At 35.5% G+C, this 18,158-nt stretch overlaps 4 protein-coding genes, 1 long non-coding RNA gene and 2 pseudogenes across 5 annotated transcripts; all 7 read left to right on the top strand.

The window, feature by feature from the left end:
- Nucleotides 1-530: 530 nt before the first annotated feature.
- Nucleotides 531-1,356, top strand: LOC146321107 (hepcidin pseudogene; annotated as a pseudogene).
- A 1,590-nt stretch (nt 1,357-2,946) lies between these two features.
- Nucleotides 2,947-3,678, top strand: LOC146321106 (hepcidin-like). Its single transcript, XM_084725826.1, has 3 exons — nt 2,947-3,109; nt 3,209-3,271; nt 3,371-3,678. Exons 1-3 carry the CDS (start codon nt 3,023-3,025, stop codon nt 3,470-3,472), a joined length of 252 nt encoding a protein of 83 aa, XP_084581952.1. The 5' UTR covers nt 2,947-3,022; the 3' UTR covers nt 3,473-3,678.
- A 1,396-nt stretch (nt 3,679-5,074) lies between these two features.
- Nucleotides 5,075-5,900, top strand: LOC146321105 (hepcidin pseudogene; annotated as a pseudogene).
- A 1,770-nt stretch (nt 5,901-7,670) lies between these two features.
- Nucleotides 7,671-8,222, top strand: LOC146321104 (uncharacterized). The gene is made up of 2 exons (XR_014771383.1): nt 7,671-7,815; nt 7,915-8,222. It is a non-coding gene; the product is annotated as an uncharacterized LOC146321104 (long non-coding RNA).
- A 1,393-nt stretch (nt 8,223-9,615) lies between these two features.
- On the top strand, nt 9,616-10,444 carry LOC146321103 (hepcidin-like). Its single transcript, XM_084726143.1, has 3 exons — nt 9,616-9,777; nt 9,877-9,939; nt 10,104-10,444. The coding sequence occupies exons 1-3, from the start codon at nt 9,691-9,693 to the stop codon at nt 10,203-10,205; spliced, it is 252 nt and encodes an 83-aa protein (XP_084582269.1). The 5' UTR covers nt 9,616-9,690; the 3' UTR covers nt 10,206-10,444.
- A 1,588-nt stretch (nt 10,445-12,032) lies between these two features.
- LOC146321102 (hepcidin-like) lies at nt 12,033-12,801 on the top strand. Its single transcript, XM_084726142.1, has 3 exons — nt 12,033-12,194; nt 12,294-12,356; nt 12,456-12,801. The coding sequence occupies exons 1-3, from the start codon at nt 12,108-12,110 to the stop codon at nt 12,555-12,557; spliced, it is 252 nt and encodes an 83-aa protein (XP_084582268.1). The 5' UTR covers nt 12,033-12,107; the 3' UTR covers nt 12,558-12,801.
- Nucleotides 12,802-16,881: 4,080 nt separating this feature from the next.
- LOC146321101 (hepcidin-like) lies at nt 16,882-17,601 on the top strand. Its single transcript, XM_084726141.1, has 3 exons — nt 16,882-17,045; nt 17,145-17,207; nt 17,297-17,601. The coding sequence occupies exons 1-3, from the start codon at nt 16,959-16,961 to the stop codon at nt 17,396-17,398; spliced, it is 252 nt and encodes an 83-aa protein (XP_084582267.1). The 5' UTR covers nt 16,882-16,958; the 3' UTR covers nt 17,399-17,601.
- The last annotated feature ends 557 nt before the right edge of the window (nt 17,602-18,158 follow it).

Below are 18,158 nucleotides of genomic sequence, written 5' to 3'. Positions count from 1 at the left end.
ATATAGGCTACACTTTACATATTTCACTGGATAACTGTAGTCTACAGGATAATTGCACACATGTTGTAATACACACATGACTTATAGCATCATACTGAGAGAAATATATAAATAATGTTTTCTTGTAAAATGATAATTGCTCAGAGATACAGAGATTTGGTTGCATAGGACATAAACAGTAAATTCAAGGAGGGTGTCACAGTATGAAGAGATATTACTGCATGCAATGGTTGCACAGTATAAATGTGAATATACAGTGTATTGCATAAGATGCTTATGAAAAATTATAACTCACATAAATGTTCATAAGCACAGAATGCTATGTTCTGTCTGTAGAAAATAAACATAGAGAAGAGCACATTCCCATTCCTCAGGAATTTCTTACAACCACTCCCAGCATCACCCAGGAAGTGATGCCGGTCCATTCCTGGAGGCACGTGAGTGCAGTCAGTGATGATGAGGTGACAGTGTACTCAGTGAGTATAAATACCAGCATGTTTTACACATTCAACCATCAGACAGGAGAGCAACTCAAAGAAGCGACAACAGTCACCAAAAGAGTCAAAGGACTGAAGAAGTGAATCCAGTCAAAGCCTCCTAAGATGAAGACATTCAGTGTTGCAGTTGCAGTGGCCGTCGTGCTCACCTTTATTTGTCTTCAGGAGAGCTCTGCTGTCCCACTTACTGAAGTAAGAACTTGAATTCAATCATTTCATTTGCTTATTAACTGTGAGTTTTCTGTCAAAATACTAAGATGTTGATCCTAAATGTACAAAATTCATTAACAGGAGCAAGAGCTGAAGGAGCCAGTGAACTATGAATATCAAGAGATACCAGTGGACACATGGAAGGTACGTTCAGATAAGTGAATGAACTGAGCTACCTTGGGCCAGTTCTAATGCAAAATACTCTGATGCTCTCTCTAGAAGAAATCATCCGAGCAGGAGCGAGAATAAATTGAGAGGGGTGATGCTGGAGATGAACATCTTGCTCATGTCTCTTGTCTTTCACACAGATGCCGTATAGCAAGACACAGAAGCGCAGCCCTGCTCGCTGTCGCATTTGCTGTAATTGCTGTCCCAACATGTGGGGATGTGGTCTCTGCTGCAGGTTCTGAGGATTCCTGCTCCAGTCTGAGATTTCTACAACAACCACTAAAAATTAATTTCTTCTGTTTTAATGTTTTAAAACAATTTATGCACTTTGAACTGTATTTATGGTTGTACATGTTTAAGGATTTTGGTCAAACTGGCTTTAATGTTTGTAGTGTATCAGCAGTGTGATCATCCACCTGTTATGTTAAGTATCTGTAAATACTACTGTGTATCATCTCAATAAACTTTAATGTTACTCATATGTCATGTGTAACTGTGTGTGTTTTTTAGAAATGAATTTGCAAATCACTTTTCTCAATATATTCTCTTTATTTATTAAACCTTTACCCCCAGTTACATGACAGTGATCCAGTAGTAGCCAGTTCATGAAAGCATTGACATATACCTGATTTTTGTTTCCTTTAATCTTGGAAAATCATCTAGTGATCATGAAGTGATTTTTAATATTTCTTGCAGTAGTGATATAAAACCTGCCTAACTTGAACTGGTGGTGAGATCAACTTGATTATTAACTACAAGTGACATAAAGATACACTATCAACACTCTTGGGGTCAACAAACTTGTATCAATAATAGAGTAGGAGATATTGTTTAATGCACAATGCATCTGGAAAGACTGAAATTGTTGAAACCTCAAGTTGCCTGTTTGATAGTTTTGTTTTTAAAGCATGGTTTTATTAGCACTTTATCATAATATAATTGTCTTTACTATCAGTCATGTAACATTTTTTTAAATGTTTCACTGTGTTGTGTATATGACATTGATCTATTAATAATTGGTAACATGTCTTCTGACTTCATCAGTGTTTACTGAACACACTGACTTCTTCTTATTTATTTATTTATTTATTTATTTATTTATTTTGTTTGATTAAATGTTTTACACTATCAGATATTCTTATGATGTTTAGGTGAAGAGGAAAAAATGGTGTCATGATGTCATTATAACTTTTGTTTAGAATTCATGAGTGTTTGTATTGTCATTGATATATTGGTATCAAATAATTGTTATTGTTAAATTATTATTGCAATAATGTTAAATAAGTAAACAAAGCTTTCAGTAAAGGTGCACCATGCAATCTTGCACCTTGCTGAAGATAAGATAAACTTTATTGATCCCACATTGGGGAAATTCACGTGTTACAGCAGCTCAAGGACTGAAAGTACAGTGAGTGACAAATATAAACACAAATAAAACAATAATAATAATAAATAGAGTAAACTATATAAAATAAAAGCAATACACACAAACTATATAGGCTACACTTTACATATTTCACTGGATAACTGTAGTCTACAGGATAATTGCACACATGTCGTAATACACACATAACTTATAGCATTATACTGAGAGAAATATATAAATAATGTTTTCTTGTAAAATGATAATTGCTCAGAGATACAGAGATTTGGTTGCATAGGACATACACAGCAAATTCAAAGAGGGTGTCACAGTATGAAGAGATATTACTGCATGCAATGGTTGCACAGTATAAATATGAATATACAGTATATTGCATAAGATACTTATTAAAAATTATAACTCACATAAGTTTACATGAGCACAGAATACTGTGTTCTGTCTGTAGAAAATAATAGTTCATGGTTCATATTGTGACAGACGCTGGGTCCTGACCCTAGAATCCTACAATCAAACATAGAGAACAGCGCATTCCCATTCCTCAGGAATTTCCAACAGCCATTCCCAGCATCACCCAGGGAGTGATGCCAACCCATCCCAAGTGAGTGCAGTCAGTGATGATGAGGTGACAGTGTCCTCAGTGAGTATAAATACCAGCATGTTTTACACATTCAACCATCAGACAGGAGAGCAACTCAAAGAAGTGACAAGAGTCACCAAAAGAGTCAAAGGACTGAAGAAGTGAATCCAGTCAAAGCCTCCTAAGATGAAGACATTCAGTGTTGCAGTTGCAGTGGCCGTCGTGCTCACCTTTATTTGTCTTCAGGAGAGCTCTGCTGTCCCACTTACGGAAGTAAGAACTTGACTTCAATCATTTCATTTGCTTATTAGCTGTGAGTTTTCTGTCAAAATACTAAGATGTTGTTCCTAAATGTACAAAATTCATTAACAGGAGCAAGAGCTGGAGGAGCCAGTGAACTATGAATATCAAGAGATACCAGTGGAGTCGTGGACGGTACGTTCAGATAACTCTGAGAGCAGGAGAGAAAATAAACAGAGTGAGAGACGATGCTGGAGATGAACATCTTGCTCATGTCTCTTGTCTTTCACACAGATGCCGTATAGCAGCAGACAGAAGCGCAGTCCCGCTCGCTGTCGCTTTTGCTGTGGTTGCTGTCCTAACATGAGGGGATGTGGCGTCTGCTGCAGGTTCTGAGGATTCCTGCTCCAGTCTGAGATTTATACAACAACCACTAAAAATTAATTTCTTTGAATTGTATTTATGGTTGTACATTTTTAAGGATTTTGGTCAAACTGGCTTTAATGTTTGTAGTGTATCAGCAGTGTGATCATCCACCTGTTATGTTAAGTATCTGTAAATACTACTGTGTATCATCTCAATAAACTTTAATGTTACTCATATGTCATGTGTAACTGTGTGTGTTTTTTAGAAATGAATATGAAGAATTTGCAAATCACTTTTCTCAATATATTCTCTTTATTTATTAAACCTTTACCCCCAGTTACATGACAGTGATCCAGTAGAAACCAGTTCATGAAAGCATTGACATATACCTGATTTTTGTTTCCTTTAATCTTGGAAAATCATCTAGTGATCATGAAGTGATTTTTAATATTTCTTGCAGTAGTGATATAAAACCTGCCTAACTTGAACTGGTGGTGAGATCAACTTGATTATTAACTACAAGTGACATAAAGATACACTATCAACACTCTTGGGGTCAACAAACTTGTATCAATAATAGAGTAGGAGATATTGTTTAATGCACAATGCATTGTTTTTAAAGCATGGTTTTTATTAGCATTTTATCATAATATAATTGTCTTTACTATTATTCATGTAACACTGTTTAAAATGTTTCACTGTGTTTTGTATATGACATCGATCTATTAATAATTGGTAACATATTCCAGGACATCAGGAGTATAATTGCAGTAAATCAATAAGAAAATAAAAGTATTTACAGAATCTGCTGTTATTTTACTATTGTTGTGTTCTTCATTGTATGGAACAAATTCAAAGATATCAGGATTATTATTGCAATAATCTTAAACAAGGAAACAAAGCTTTCAGTAAAGGTGCACCATACGATCTTGCACCTTGCTGAAGATAAGATAAACTTTATTGATCCCACATTGGGGAAATTCACGTGTTTCAGCAGCTCAAGGACTGAAAGTACAGTGAGTGACAAATATAAACACAAATAAAACAATAATGATAAAAAATGGAATAAAATATATAAAAATGAAAATGATACCCACAAACTATATAGGCTACACTTTACATATTTCACTGGATAACTGTAGTCTACAGGATAATTGCACACATGTTGTAATACACACATGACTTATAGCATTATACTGAGAGAAATATATAAATAATGTTTTCTTGTAAAATGATAATTGCTCAGAGATACAGAGATTTGGTTGCATAGGACATAAACAGTAAATTCAAGGAGGGTGTCACAGTATGAAGAGATATTACTGCATGCAATGGTTGCACAGTATAAATGTGAATATACAGTGTATTGCATAAGATGCTTATGAAAAATTATAACTCACATAAATGTTCATAAGCACAGAATGCTATGTTCTGTCTGTAGAAAATAAACATAGAGAAGAGCACATTCCCATTCCTCAGGAATTTCTTACAACCACTCCCAGCATCACCCAGGAAGTGATGCCGGTCCATTCCTGGAGGCACGTGAGTGCAGTCAGTGATGATGAGGTGACAGTGTACTCAGTGAGTATAAATACCAGCATGTTTTACACATTCAACCATCAGACAGGAGAGCAACTCAAAGAAGCGACAACAGTCACCAAAAGAGTCAAAGGACTGAAGAAGTGAATCCAGTCAAAGCCTCCTAAGATGAAGACATTCAGTGTTGCAGTTGCAGTGGCCGTCGTGCTCACCTTTATTTGTCTTCAGGAGAGCTCTGCTGTCCCACTTACTGAAGTAAGAACTTGAATTCAATCATTTCATTTGCTTATTAACTGTGAGTTTTCTGTCAAAATACTAAGATGTTGATCCTAAATGTACAAAATTCATTAACAGGAGCAAGAGCTGAAGGAGCCAGTGAACTATGAATATCAAGAGATACCAGTGGACACATGGAAGGTACGTTCAGATAAGTGAATGAACTGAGCTACCTTGGGCCAGTTCTAATGCAAAATACTCTGATGCTCTCTCTAGAAGAAATCATCCGAGCAGGAGCGAGAATAAATTGAGAGGGGTGATGCTGGAGATGAACATCTTGCTCATGTCTCTTGTCTTTCACACAGATGCCGTATAGCAAGACACAGAAGCGCAGCCCTGCTCGCTGTCGCATTTGCTGTAATTGCTGTCCCAACATGTGGGGATGTGGTCTCTGCTGCAGGTTCTGAGGATTCCTGCTCCAGTCTGAGATTTCTACAACAACCACTAAAAATTAATTTCTTCTGTTTTAATGTTTTAAAACAATTTATGCACTTTGAACTGTATTTATGGTTGTACATGTTTAAGGATTTTGGTCAAACTGGCTTTAATGTTTGTAGTGTATCAGCAGTGTGATCATCCACCTGTTATGTTAAGTATCTGTAAATACTACTGTGTATCATCTCAATAAACTTTAATGTTACTCATATGTCATGTGTAACTGTGTGTGTTTTTTAGAAATGAATTTGCAAATCACTTTTCTCAATATATTCTCTTTATTTATTAAACCTTTACCCCCAGTTACATGACAGTGATCCAGTAGAAACCAGTTCATGAAAGCATTGACATATACCTGATTTTTGTTTCCTTTAATCTTGGAAAATCATCTAGTGATCATGAAGTGATTTTTAATATTTCTTGCAGTAGTGATATAAAACCTGCCTAACTTGAACTGGTGGTGAGATCAACTTGATTATTAACTACAAGTGACATAAAGATACACTATCAACACTCTTGGGGTCAACAAACTTGTATCAATAATAGAGTAGGAGATATTGTTTAATGCACAATGCATCTGGAAAGACTGAAATTGTTGAAACCTCAAGTTGCCTGTTTGATAGTTTTGTTTTTAAAGCATGGTTTTATTAGCACTTTATCATAATATAATTGTCTTTACTATCAGTCATGTAACATTTTTTTAAATGTTTCACTGTGTTGTGTATATGACATTGATCTATTAATAATTGGTAACATGTCTTCTGACTTCATCAGTGTTTACTGAACACACTGACTTCTTCTTATTCATTTATTTATTTATTTATTTATTTATTTTGTTTGATTAAATGTTTTACACTATCAGATATTCTTATGATGTTTAGGTGAAGAGGAAAAAATGGTGTCATGATGTCATTATAACTTTTGTTTAGAATTCATGAGTGTTTGTATTGTCATTGATATATTGGTATCAAATAATTGTTATTGTTAAATTATTATTGCAATAATGTTAAATAAGTAAACAAAGCTTTCAGTAAAGGTGCACCATGCAATCTTGCACCTTGCTGAAGATAAGATAAACTTTATTGATCCCACATTGGGGAAATTCACGTGTTACAGCAGCTCAAGGACTGAAAGTACAGTGAGTGACAAATATAAACACAAATAAAACAATAATAATAATAAATAGAGTAAACTATATAAAATAAAAGCAATACACACAAACTATATAGGCTACACTTTACATATTTCACTGGATAACTGTAGTCTACAGGATAATTGCACACATGTCGTAATACACACATAACTTATAGCATTATACTGAGAGAAATATATAAATAATGTTTTCTTGTAAAATGATAATTGCTCAGAGATACAGAGATTTGGTTGCATAGGACATAAACAGTAAATTCAAAGAGGGTGTCACAGTATGAAGAGATATTACTGCATGCAATGGTTGCACAGTATAAATATGAATATACAGTATATTGCATAAGATACTTATTAAAAATTATAACTCACATAAGTTTACATGAGCACAGAATACTGTGTTCTGTCTGTAGAAAATAATAGTTCATGGTTCATATTGTGACAGACGCTGGGTCCTGACCCTAGAATCCTACAATCAAACAGAGAGAACAGCACATTCCCATTCCTCAGGAATTTCCAACAGCCATTCCCAGCATCACCCAGGGAGTGATGCCAACCCATCCCAAGTGAGTGCAGTCAGTGATGATGAGGTGACAGTGTCCTCAGTGAGTATAAATACCAGCATGTTTTACACATTCAACCATCAGACAGGAGAGCAACTCAAAGAAGTGACAAGAGTCACCAAAAGAGTCAAAGGACTGAAGAAGTGAATCCAGTCAAAGCCTCCTAAGATGAAGACATTCAGTGTTGCAGTTGCAGTGGCCGTCGTGCTCACCTTTATTTGTCTTCAGGAGAGCTCTGCTGTCCCACTTACGGAAGTAAGAACTTGACTTCAATCATTTCATTTGCTTATTAGCTGTGAGTTTTCTGTCAAAATACTAAGATGTTGTTCCTAAATGTACAAAATTCATTAACAGGAGCAAGAGCTGAAGGAGCCAGTGAACTATGAATATCAAGAGATACCAGTGGAGTCGTGGACGGTACGTTCAGATAACTCTGAGAGCAGGAGAGAAAATAAACAGAGTGAGAGACGATGCTGGAGATGAACATCTTGCTCATGTCTCTTGTCTTTCACACAGATGCCGTATAGCAGCAGACAGAAGCGCAGCCCCGCTCGCTGTCGCTTTTGCTGTGGTTGCTGTCCTAACATGAGGGGATGTGGCGTCTGCTGCAGGTTCTGAGGATTCCTGCTCCAGTCTGAGATTTATACAACAACCACTAAAAATTAATTTCTTTGAATTGTATTTATGGTTGTACATTTTTAAGGATTTTGGTCAAACTGGCTTTAATGTTTGTAGTGTATCAGCAGTGTGATCATCCACCTGTTATGTTAAGTATCTGTAAATACTACTGTGTATCATCTCAATAAACTTTAATGTTACTCATATGTCATGTGTAACTGTGTGTGTTTTTTAGAAATGAATATGAAGAATTTGCAAATCACTTTTCTCAATATATTCTCTTTATTTATTAAACCTTTACCCCCAGTTACATGACAGTGATCCAGTAGAAACCAGTTCATGAAAGCATTGACATATACCTGATTTTTGTTTCCTTTAATCTTGGAAAATCATCTAGTGATCATGAAGTGATTTTTAATATTTCTTGCAGTAGTGATATAAAACCTGCCTAACTTGAACTGGTGGTGAGATCAACTTGATTATTAACTACAAGTGACATAAAGATACACTATCAACACTCTTGGGGTCAACAAACTTGTATCAATAATAGAGTAGGAGATATTGTTTAATGCACAATGCATTGTTTTTAAAGCATGGTTTTTATTAGCATTTTATCATAATATAATTGTCTTTACTATTATTCATGTAACACTGTTTAAAATGTTTCACTGTGTTTTGTATATGACATCGATCTATTAATAATTGGTAACATATTCCAGGACATCAGGAGTATAATTGCAGTAAATCAATAAGAAAATAAAAGTATTTACAGAATCTGCTGTTATTTTACTATTGTTGTGTTCTTCATTGTATGGAACAAATTCAAAGATATCAGGATTATTATTGCAATAATCTTAAACAAGGAAACAAAGCTTTCAGTAAAGGTGCACCATACGATCTTGCACCTTGCTGAAGATAAGATAAACTTTATTGATCCCACATTGGGGAAATTCACGTGTTTCAGCAGCTCAAGGACTGAAAGTACAGTGAGTGACAAATATAAACACAAATAAAACAATAATGATAAAAAATGGAATAAAATATATAAAAATGAAAATGATACCCACAAACTATATAGGCTACACTTTACATATTTCACTGGATAACTGTAGTCTACAGGATAATTGCACACATGTTGTAATACACACATGACTTATAGCATTATACTGAGAGAAATATATAAATAATGTTTTCTTGTAAAATGATAATTGCTCAGAGATACAGAGATTTGGTTGCATAGGACATAAACAGTAAATTCAAGGAGGGTGTCACAGTATGAAGAGATATTACTGCATGCAATGGTTGCACAGTATAAATGTGAATATACAGTGTATTGCATAAGATGCTTATGAAAAATTATAACTCACATAAATGTTCATAAGCACAGAATGCTATGTTCTGTCTGTAGAAAATAAACATAGAGAAGAGCACATTCCCATTCCTCAGGAATTTCTTACAACCACTCCCAGCATCACCCAGGAAGTGATGCCGGTCCATTCCTGGAGGCACGTGAGTGCAGTCAGTGATGATGAGGTGACAGTGTACTCAGTGAGTATAAATACCAGCATGTTTTACACATTCAACCATCAGACAGGAGAGCAACTCAAAGAAGCGACAACAGTCACCAAAAGAGTCAAAGGACTGAAGAAGTGAATCCAGTCAAAGCCTCCTAAGATGAAGACATTCAGTGTTGCAGTTGCAGTGGCCGTCGTGCTCACCTTTATTTGTCTTCAGGAGAGCTCTGCTGTCCCACTTACTGAAGTAAGAACTTGACTTCAGTCATTTTATTTGCTTATTAACTGTGAGTTTTCTGTCAAAATACTAAGATGTTGATCCTAAATGTACAAAATTCATTAACAGGAGCAAGAGCTGGAGGAGCCAGTGAACTATGAATATCAAGAGATACCAGTGGACACATGGAAGGTACGTTCAGATAAGTGAATGAACTGAGCTACCTTGGGCCAGTTCTAATGCAAAATACTCTGATGCTCTCTCTAGAAGAAATCATCCGAGCAGGAGCGAGAATAAATTGAGAGGGGTGATGCTGGAGATGAACATCTTGCTCATGTCTCTTGTCTTTCACACAGATGCCGTATAGCAAGACACAGAAGCGCAGCCCCGCTCGCTGTCGCATTTGCTGTAATTGCTGTCCCAACATGTGGGGATGTGGTCTCTGCTGCAGGTTCTGAGGATTCCTGCTCCAGTCTGAGATTTCTACAACAACCACTAAAAATTAATTTCTTCTGTTTTAATGTTTTAAAACAATTTATGCACTTTGAATTGTAGTTATGGTTGTACATGTTTAAGGATTTTGGTCAAACTGGCTTTAATGTTTGTAGTGTATCAGCAGTGTGATCATCCACCTGTTATGTTAAGTATCTGTAAATACTACTGTGTATCATCTCAATAAACTTTAATGTTACTCATATGTCATGTGTAACTGTGTGTGTTTTTTAGAAATGAATATGAAGAATTTGCAAATCACTTTTCTCAATATATTCTCTTTATTTATTAAACCTTTACCCCCAGTTACATGACAGTGATCCAGTAGTAGCCAGTTCATGAAAGCATTGACATATACCTGATTTTTGTTTCCTTTAATCTTGGAAAATCATCTAGTGATCATGAAGTGATTTTTAATATTTCTTGCAGTAGTGATATAAAACCTGCCTAACTTGAACTGGTGGTGAGATCAACTTGATTATTAACTACAAGTGACATAAAGATACACTATCAACACTCTTGGGGTCAACAAACTTGTATCAATAATAGAGTAGGAGATATTGTTTAATGCACAATGCATCTGAAAAGACTGAAATTGTTGAAACCTCAAGTTGCCTGTTTGATAGTTTTGTTTTTAAAGCATGGTTTTATTAGCACTTTATCATAATATAATTGTCTTTACTATCAGTCATGTAACATTTTTTTAAATGTTTCACTGTGTTGTGTATATGACATTGATCTATTAATAATTGGTAACATGTCTTCTGACTTCATCAGTGTTTACTGAACACACTGACTTCTTCTTATTCATTTATTTATTTATTTATTTTGTTTGATTAAATGTTTTACACTATCAGATATTCTTATGATGTTTAGGTGAAGAGGAAAAAATGGTGTCATGATGTCATTATAACTTTTGTTTAGAATTCATGAGTGTTTGTATTGTCATTGATATATTGGTATCAAATTATTGTTATTGTTAAATTATTATTGCAATAATGTTAAATAAGTAAACAAAGCTTTCAGTAAAGGTGCACCATGCAATCTTGCACCTTGCTGAAGATAAGATAAACTTTATTGATCCCACATTGGGGAAATTCACGTGTTACAGCAGCTCAAGGACTGAAAGTACAGTGAGTGACAAATATAAACACAAATAAAACAATAATGATAAAAAATGGAATAAAAATATATAAAAATGAAAATGATACACACAAACTATATAGGCTACACTTTACATATTTCACTGGATAACTGTAGTCTACAGGATAATTGCACACATGTTGTAATACACACATGACTTATAGCATCATACTGAGAAAAATATATAAATAATGTTTTCTTGTAAAATGATAATTGCTCAGAGATTTGTTTGCAAAGGAGATAAAAACAGCAAATTTAAAGAGGGTGTCACAGTATAAAGAGATATTACTGCATGCAATGGTTGCACAGTATAAATATGAATATACAGTATATTGCATAAGATACTTATTAAAAATTATAACTCACATAAATGTACATAAGCACAGAATACTGTCTTCTGTCTGTAGAAAATAATAGTTCATGGTTCATGTTGTGACAGACGCTGGGTCCTGACCCTAGAATCCTACAATCAAACATAGAGAACAGCGCATTCCCATTCCTCAGGAATTTCCAACAGCCATTCCCAGCATCACCCAGGGAGTGATGCCAACCCATCCCAAGTGAGTGCAGTCAGTGATGATGAGGTGACAGTGTCCTCAGTGAGTATAAATACCAGCATGTTTTACACATTCAACCATCAGACAGGAGAGCAACTCAAAGAAGCGACAACAGTCACCAAAAGAGTCAAAGGACTGAAGAAGTGAATCCAGTCAAACCCTCCTAAGATGAAGACATTCAGTGTTGCAGTTGCAGTGGCCGCCGTGCTCACCTTTATTTGTCTTCAGGAGAGCTCTGCTGTCCCACTTACTGAAGTAAGAACTTGACTTCAATCATTTCATTTGCTTATTAGCTGTGAGTTTTCTGTCAAAATACTAAGATGTTGTTCCTAAATGTACAAAATTCATTAACAGGAGCAAGAGCTGAAGGAGCCAGTGAACTATGAATATCAAGAGATACCAGTGGAGTCGTGGACGGTACGTTCAGATAACTCTGAGAGCAGGAGAGAAAATAAACAGAGTGAGAGACGATGCTGGAGATGAACATCTTGCTCATGTCTCTTGTCTTTCACACAGATGCCGTATAGCAGCAGACAGAAGCGCAGCCCCGCTCGCTGTCGCTTTTGCTGTGGTTGCTGTCCTAACATGAGGGGATGTGGCGTCTGCTGCAGGTTCTGAGGATTCCTGCTCCAGTCTGAGATTTATACAACAACCACTAAAAATTAATTTCTTCTGTTTTATGTCTTAAAACAATTTATACACTTTGAATTGTATTTATGGTTGTACACAATTAAGAATTTTGGTCAAGTGGGAGTTAATGTTTGTAATTAATCAGTGGTGTCACAACATCATATCACATGTTATGTTAAGTATCTGCAAATTCTACAGTGTATCATCTCAATTAACTTTAATGTTACTGAGATGTCATGTGTAACTGTTTTGTTTTATAAAGGAATATGAAGAATCTGCACATTGCTGGTTTTGATATTTTCTCTTAATTTAATGGTCCAATGCCCCCAGTTACATAATAGTGATCCAATAGTAGCCAGTCCATGAAAGCATTGTCGTATGCCTGAGTTTTGTTTGTTTTAATCTTGTAAAATCATCTGGAGCTCATGAAATGATTTTTTATTTTTCCTGCAGGACTGATAGAAAACCTGTGTAACTTTAATTGCTGATGAGGTGAACTTGATTATTATCTATGGTGTCCTTAGTCTATGAATAAATGTACATTATCAACACACTCAACAAAACTGTATCAGTAATTGAGTGCAGTATAGGGGATAGTGGTTATTACACAATATATTTGGTAAAAACAAAATTGCCTAAAATTCTAATGGCTCCAATCTGATTATTATTACAATATCATCTCAACCATTATTCATGTAACACAAAAATGTTTTATTGTGTTTATGTGTGTATGACATTGATATATATAATTGGTAACATATGCCTGTACATAAGTAAGAAGATTGTGCTAAAGTTATCATAAAAAAATGTTTACAGAATCTGCTGGGTTTTTTTTGAATATTGTATGTTATGTCTGTTCTTTATTTTATGGAATTGATATATTATTTCAAATACAGAACACACATAAGCATAGACTTGCATAACAGTTTTGGTGGGAAAAGATTTTTTTGTTAACAGACAAAAACTGCTGCAGTTCTGTTGTCAGTATTGCAGTTGCATTGTTCATACACACTATTCACCACAGTGAAAACACCACTGATCTGAATGAAGGGTTTTACCGACCACTGAGGCCACACAAGTTGAAGTCCTCGGTTTAATGGGAGTTAATTTGGGCATTTAGCAAACAAGTGCAGTTTACATCTACAAAAGAAAATTACACACATTTGGTTTTTAGTACCAATTACTAAGTCATGCGTGCAGAGTCTTACACTGATATGTTTTCTTTTCAAATAAATGTACAGAGAAAATGGAAACAACTCTGTTTTTCTCTTGTTGATGGCAGCTGAGTCTGTTTCTATTTAGGAGAAAATAAAGTCGAAAATCCATGATCAAAAGAGTGCTTACTAGCAGCTATAATTTGGGTTTGATAACAAATAGATAACAGGCATGAGGAGCACATATGATTAAAGGATTTCCTTAAAACATGATGACATGTTTATTATGACTGGATAATCAAATGGTTAAAGTGATGTTCTGTGTGATATGAACAAAATAGGTATTTAAAGAAATGGGTAGTTAGTGTAGTGTGTTCCAGCAGGTGTGGATCCATTCATGCTACTGTTTGTTGACACAGAGGTGACATGAAGTGAAGGATTTTGGTTATTGTGTAACAAGGACTGAAGTTACTGCACATTCAAATGTACTCTGACTTTATCAGTGTGAACTGCACACAGCGATGACTTCATGTTTACTTTTTGTTGTTTGAAAAGCCCTTTTTAAACTATCAGATAGACTCATGAACTGTTGAGTAAAGAGAAAACGTATTTACCTCTAATAATCATTAGTTGAATATTTTTGTTGACAATTCAGATTATTCACATATCACTGTGGTTAATGTCAGTGTTTAAAGTGTGCAGTATATGACATTGATACATTACCAGTTAGTATCAAATGACAAACATCAGCATCATGATTTCTGCAGCATTGCTCAATAAGAAATAAAAAACCGCCACCTTGTACTTTAATGAAAATAAGATAAACCTTATTTATCCTCCGCTGGGGACATTTACAAGAGTTCAAGGATTGAAATACAGGTGCAAGAGTGAGCAATGAATAGAAATACAAATAAACTAAGAATTAAAATAGAATATAATATATAAACACATGGTGTGTAGCATTGTATCGAGAAAAATATGTAAATAATGTTGCATTTTAAAAAGATAATTGCTCAGAGATACAGAGATTTGGTTGCACAGGATAAAAGCAGCAAATTCACAGGATTGATTCACAGTAAGAATAAATATTATTGCATGGGATGGTTGCACAGTATAAATATGAACATACAGTGTATTACACATGATACATTTTTAAAAAATAATCTTTAAAAAAATAATTTTAAAACATGTGCAGCAACTTTTTCATTTGTAGGATGATTAAGATTAGAGGACATTTTTGCTCCCATATCGTATACTTTAAAACATGCGCGGCAACTTCTTCATGTGTTCTGTCTGTGGGAAATAATAGTTTATAGTTGGTTACTGTACCCTAACCCTAGAATCCTACAATCAAACAGAGAGAACAGCACATTCCCATTCCTCAGGAATTTCCAACAACCATTCCCAGCATCACCCAGGGAGTGATGCCAGCCCACCCCAAGTGAGTGCAGTCAGTGATGATGTCTGCTGCGGATACATAAGATTGATGTACCAGCCTGAGATTTCTACAGCAAACACTGAATACTAATTTGCTCTCTTTCACATCTTAAAGCTATTTATCCACTTCAATTGTATTTATGGTTTTACATTTTTAAAGATTTGGTCACGCTGGAGTTAATGTGTGCTCAGCTCTAATATCATGATATGTATCTGCACACAGTGTGTCATCACAATAAACGTTTTTTACTAATATATCTGCGTAACAGTGTTGTTTTACTGTATTAATGAACATGAACAATTTGCATATGGCTGTTCTTAATATAATCTCTTCATACATGAACATAATAGTGATTAGATAATAGCTCTAAAACCCCAGCTGGAAATATTGAGTGACACTCTGCATCAACTTTATTTGTTAATCCAGGTAATCTGTATAAAAAGGGGTGTTTGACGTGTCATTTGACTCTTTTGCACATTGAGCAATTGCATTCTGCCCACTTCAGTCAAAACAGACAAGCTTTTATAAGGGAGTGCTGAAAAAAAAACAAAAAAAAAAACAAAACAAAAAAAACATGTATATTACAGGAAAAACCAACACTGTTGCCTTAAGATAGGCAAGAGAGTGATGCTTGCAGAAATATATCCTATACAGCATATTTCAACATGATTTAGGTTTGGCACTGGCCCATAATGAACGAGATGTGGAAATCACTTTAGTTTTTGCCCATATCAAAATGAAACAGATTTTATTAATTGAATGTTAACTGTAGACTAATCTGTGTTCTGAGCTGTAATTTCTGCTGTGTAAAATGGAATTGGCATCAAACTGGGATCAAGCTTTACAACATCCTCCAAAGTGTCTGTAGTTGCTTCCTTATTCTTTTAGTGTATGATTGAGATGCTGTGTAACATTTAAGGTGTTAATATGACCTGAAGCACATGGTGAAAAATAATCATTTCTGCGCAGTGGCTCCCATGGCAACATGATGCATACAGGTCTTGCGTACTATGTTATATAGCTTCCTTTGGTAGCATCACTACAGCGCAGCAACTTTGCGTGTGTAATGTCTTCCCTCACTTGAGAATCTATATCTCTCAGAAAGAATTAGTTAAAAAGTGATGCCTCTTACAGCTAATTTCATCTTGAGCTCCAAATATAACCTGCTTTGGATCGAGCTGAATATTAAAGATCAGATAACTACTACATTATCATATTTGTTTTGTTATTTTGGCCATGTGAAGAAAGCCTGCATGCCAGCAGGGTTATCAATAAAGGAGATAAGTGGTGGATTTTGGTTATTGCACAACATATATGGAAAAAAAAACAGTGTCTATAATAACTAATAATTTTGTTTTTTAAATATCAGGTTGTTGACAGTCAATTACAATATCATTGTCTTTATCATTCATGTAGCACATTCATGTTCAAAGTGTTATAGTATACACAAACACTATGGTATAACTGTACTTTTGAGCAAACCAATAAAAGACAAAAACGTTAATGATTGACATGTGGAACAGACAAACAAAAATAGAGAATTCCCAGTTCCCATTGCTGAGGAATTTCCCATTCTCCTTCCCAGCATCCCTCAGACAGTGATGTAAGCCTGTCCCTGAAAGCAGCTCCTGTACAGTAAGTGCTGCCCGTGATGTAGCAACAGTGTCCTCAGTGAGTATAAATACCAGCATGTTTTACAAACTCAACCATCAGACAGGAGAGCAACTCAAAGAAGCAACAACAGTCACCAAAAGAGTCAAAGGACTGAAGAAGTGAATCCAGTCAAAGCCTCCTAAGATGAAGACATTCAGTGTTGCAGTTGCAGTGGCCGTCGTGCTCACCTTTATTTGTCTTCAGGAGAGCTCTGCTGTCCCACTTACTGAAGTAAGAACTTCACTTCAGTCATTTCATTTGCTTATTAGCTGTGAGTTTTCTGTCAAAATACTAAGATGTTGTTCCTAAATGTACAAAATTAATTTACAGGAGCAAGAGCTGGAGGAGCCAGTGAACTATGAATATCAAGAGATACCAGTGGAGTCGTGGACGGTACGTTCAGATAACTGAATGAATGAGGTCAAATACCATGATGCTGCTGGAGATGAACATCTTATTCATGTCTCTTGTCTTTCACACAGATGCCGTATAGCAGCAGACAGAAGCGCAGCCCCGCTCGCTGTCGCTTTTGCTGTGGTTGCTGTCCTAACATGAGGGGATGTGGCGTCTGCTGCAGGTTCTGAGGATTCCTGCTCCAACGAACACTTTTTGTCTTAAAGTAAATTTAACCTTTGGAACTGTATTTATATGACGTTTAATTTAAGGATGTTTCTGTGTTTGGTCATGATGCACCTAATGTGTGCTCAGCGATTTGACTGTATCATCCTCATATTTTGCTAAATATCTTCATAAAGTGTTTGATCAATAAAGTCTCACAGTTCTATAATGTCATGTGTAAAAGTATACAAATTTTTGTCAAATTGCAACTCTGAAAACATTCTCTACATTTTCACTCCAGTACAATTGTACCATCACATACCAAAAATGTGGCAGCAGTGTTTAGACAGAAAGAAAACAGACAACAGAAAAGTATGTTATTTATGTTAAAAAAAAATGCATGCACAGTCTTACCAATCACTGAAGCCACATGAGGTAATGTCCTCAGTTTAATGAGGGACAATTTTTGCATTTTTCAAACTGAAGTGCAGCAAGAGAAAATTACACATGCTGAGTTTTAATGCAATGCACATAGTCGTGTGTTCTCGATGTCTGCGGTCTGTGGTACAAGTCAGTGGATTTGGTCCTGCTGTAATTTCTATTAACAGTCCAGTGTGCAAGATTTCAAGCCGTCCTCATCCCTACTCGTCAAACACTGACTCTTCAACGTCTCTTCAGTATCTCCTACACACGGTATCCTTGTATGAGGTACACCGAGCTGTCCATTCACTCTAATAACAACTTGTTCACTGTGCTGTAAGACTCTCTGAGCATCCAACCCGCTCT

This window comes from Lutjanus erythropterus, chromosome 9 (assembly GCF_056507025.1).
Source record: "Lutjanus erythropterus isolate fLutEry1 chromosome 9, fLutEry1.hap2, whole genome shotgun sequence".
In the NCBI taxonomy this organism is placed as follows: domain Eukaryota; kingdom Metazoa; phylum Chordata; class Actinopteri; order Lutjaniformes; family Lutjanidae; genus Lutjanus; species Lutjanus erythropterus.
The sequence above is the reverse complement of the archived record's forward strand: the minus strand, read 5'-3'. Positions and strand labels throughout refer to the sequence as shown.

Excerpts from the sequence above, each read along its gene's own strand:
- LOC146321102 (XM_084726142.1), top strand. The coding sequence starts at position 12,108 with ATGAAGACATTCAGTGTTGCAGTTGCAGTGGCCGCCGTGCTCACCTTT. Across the intron at positions 12,195-12,293 it reads CTGCTGTCCCACTTACTGAA|GAGCAAGAGCTGAAGGAGCC; the intron begins GTAAGAACTTGA and ends ATTCATTAACAG. Across the intron at positions 12,357-12,455 it reads TACCAGTGGAGTCGTGGACG|ATGCCGTATAGCAGCAGACA; the intron begins GTACGTTCAGAT and ends TCTTTCACACAG.
- LOC146321103 (XM_084726143.1), top strand. The coding sequence starts at position 9,691 with ATGAAGACATTCAGTGTTGCAGTTGCAGTGGCCGTCGTGCTCACCTTT. Across the intron at positions 9,778-9,876 it reads CTGCTGTCCCACTTACTGAA|GAGCAAGAGCTGGAGGAGCC; the intron begins GTAAGAACTTGA and ends ATTCATTAACAG. Across the intron at positions 9,940-10,103 it reads TACCAGTGGACACATGGAAG|ATGCCGTATAGCAAGACACA; the intron begins GTACGTTCAGAT and ends TCTTTCACACAG.
- LOC146321106 (XM_084725826.1), top strand. The coding sequence starts at position 3,023 with ATGAAGACATTCAGTGTTGCAGTTGCAGTGGCCGTCGTGCTCACCTTT. Across the intron at positions 3,110-3,208 it reads CTGCTGTCCCACTTACGGAA|GAGCAAGAGCTGGAGGAGCC; the intron begins GTAAGAACTTGA and ends ATTCATTAACAG. Across the intron at positions 3,272-3,370 it reads TACCAGTGGAGTCGTGGACG|ATGCCGTATAGCAGCAGACA; the intron begins GTACGTTCAGAT and ends TCTTTCACACAG.
- LOC146321101 (XM_084726141.1), top strand. The coding sequence starts at position 16,959 with ATGAAGACATTCAGTGTTGCAGTTGCAGTGGCCGTCGTGCTCACCTTT. Across the intron at positions 17,046-17,144 it reads CTGCTGTCCCACTTACTGAA|GAGCAAGAGCTGGAGGAGCC; the intron begins GTAAGAACTTCA and ends ATTAATTTACAG. Across the intron at positions 17,208-17,296 it reads TACCAGTGGAGTCGTGGACG|ATGCCGTATAGCAGCAGACA; the intron begins GTACGTTCAGAT and ends TCTTTCACACAG.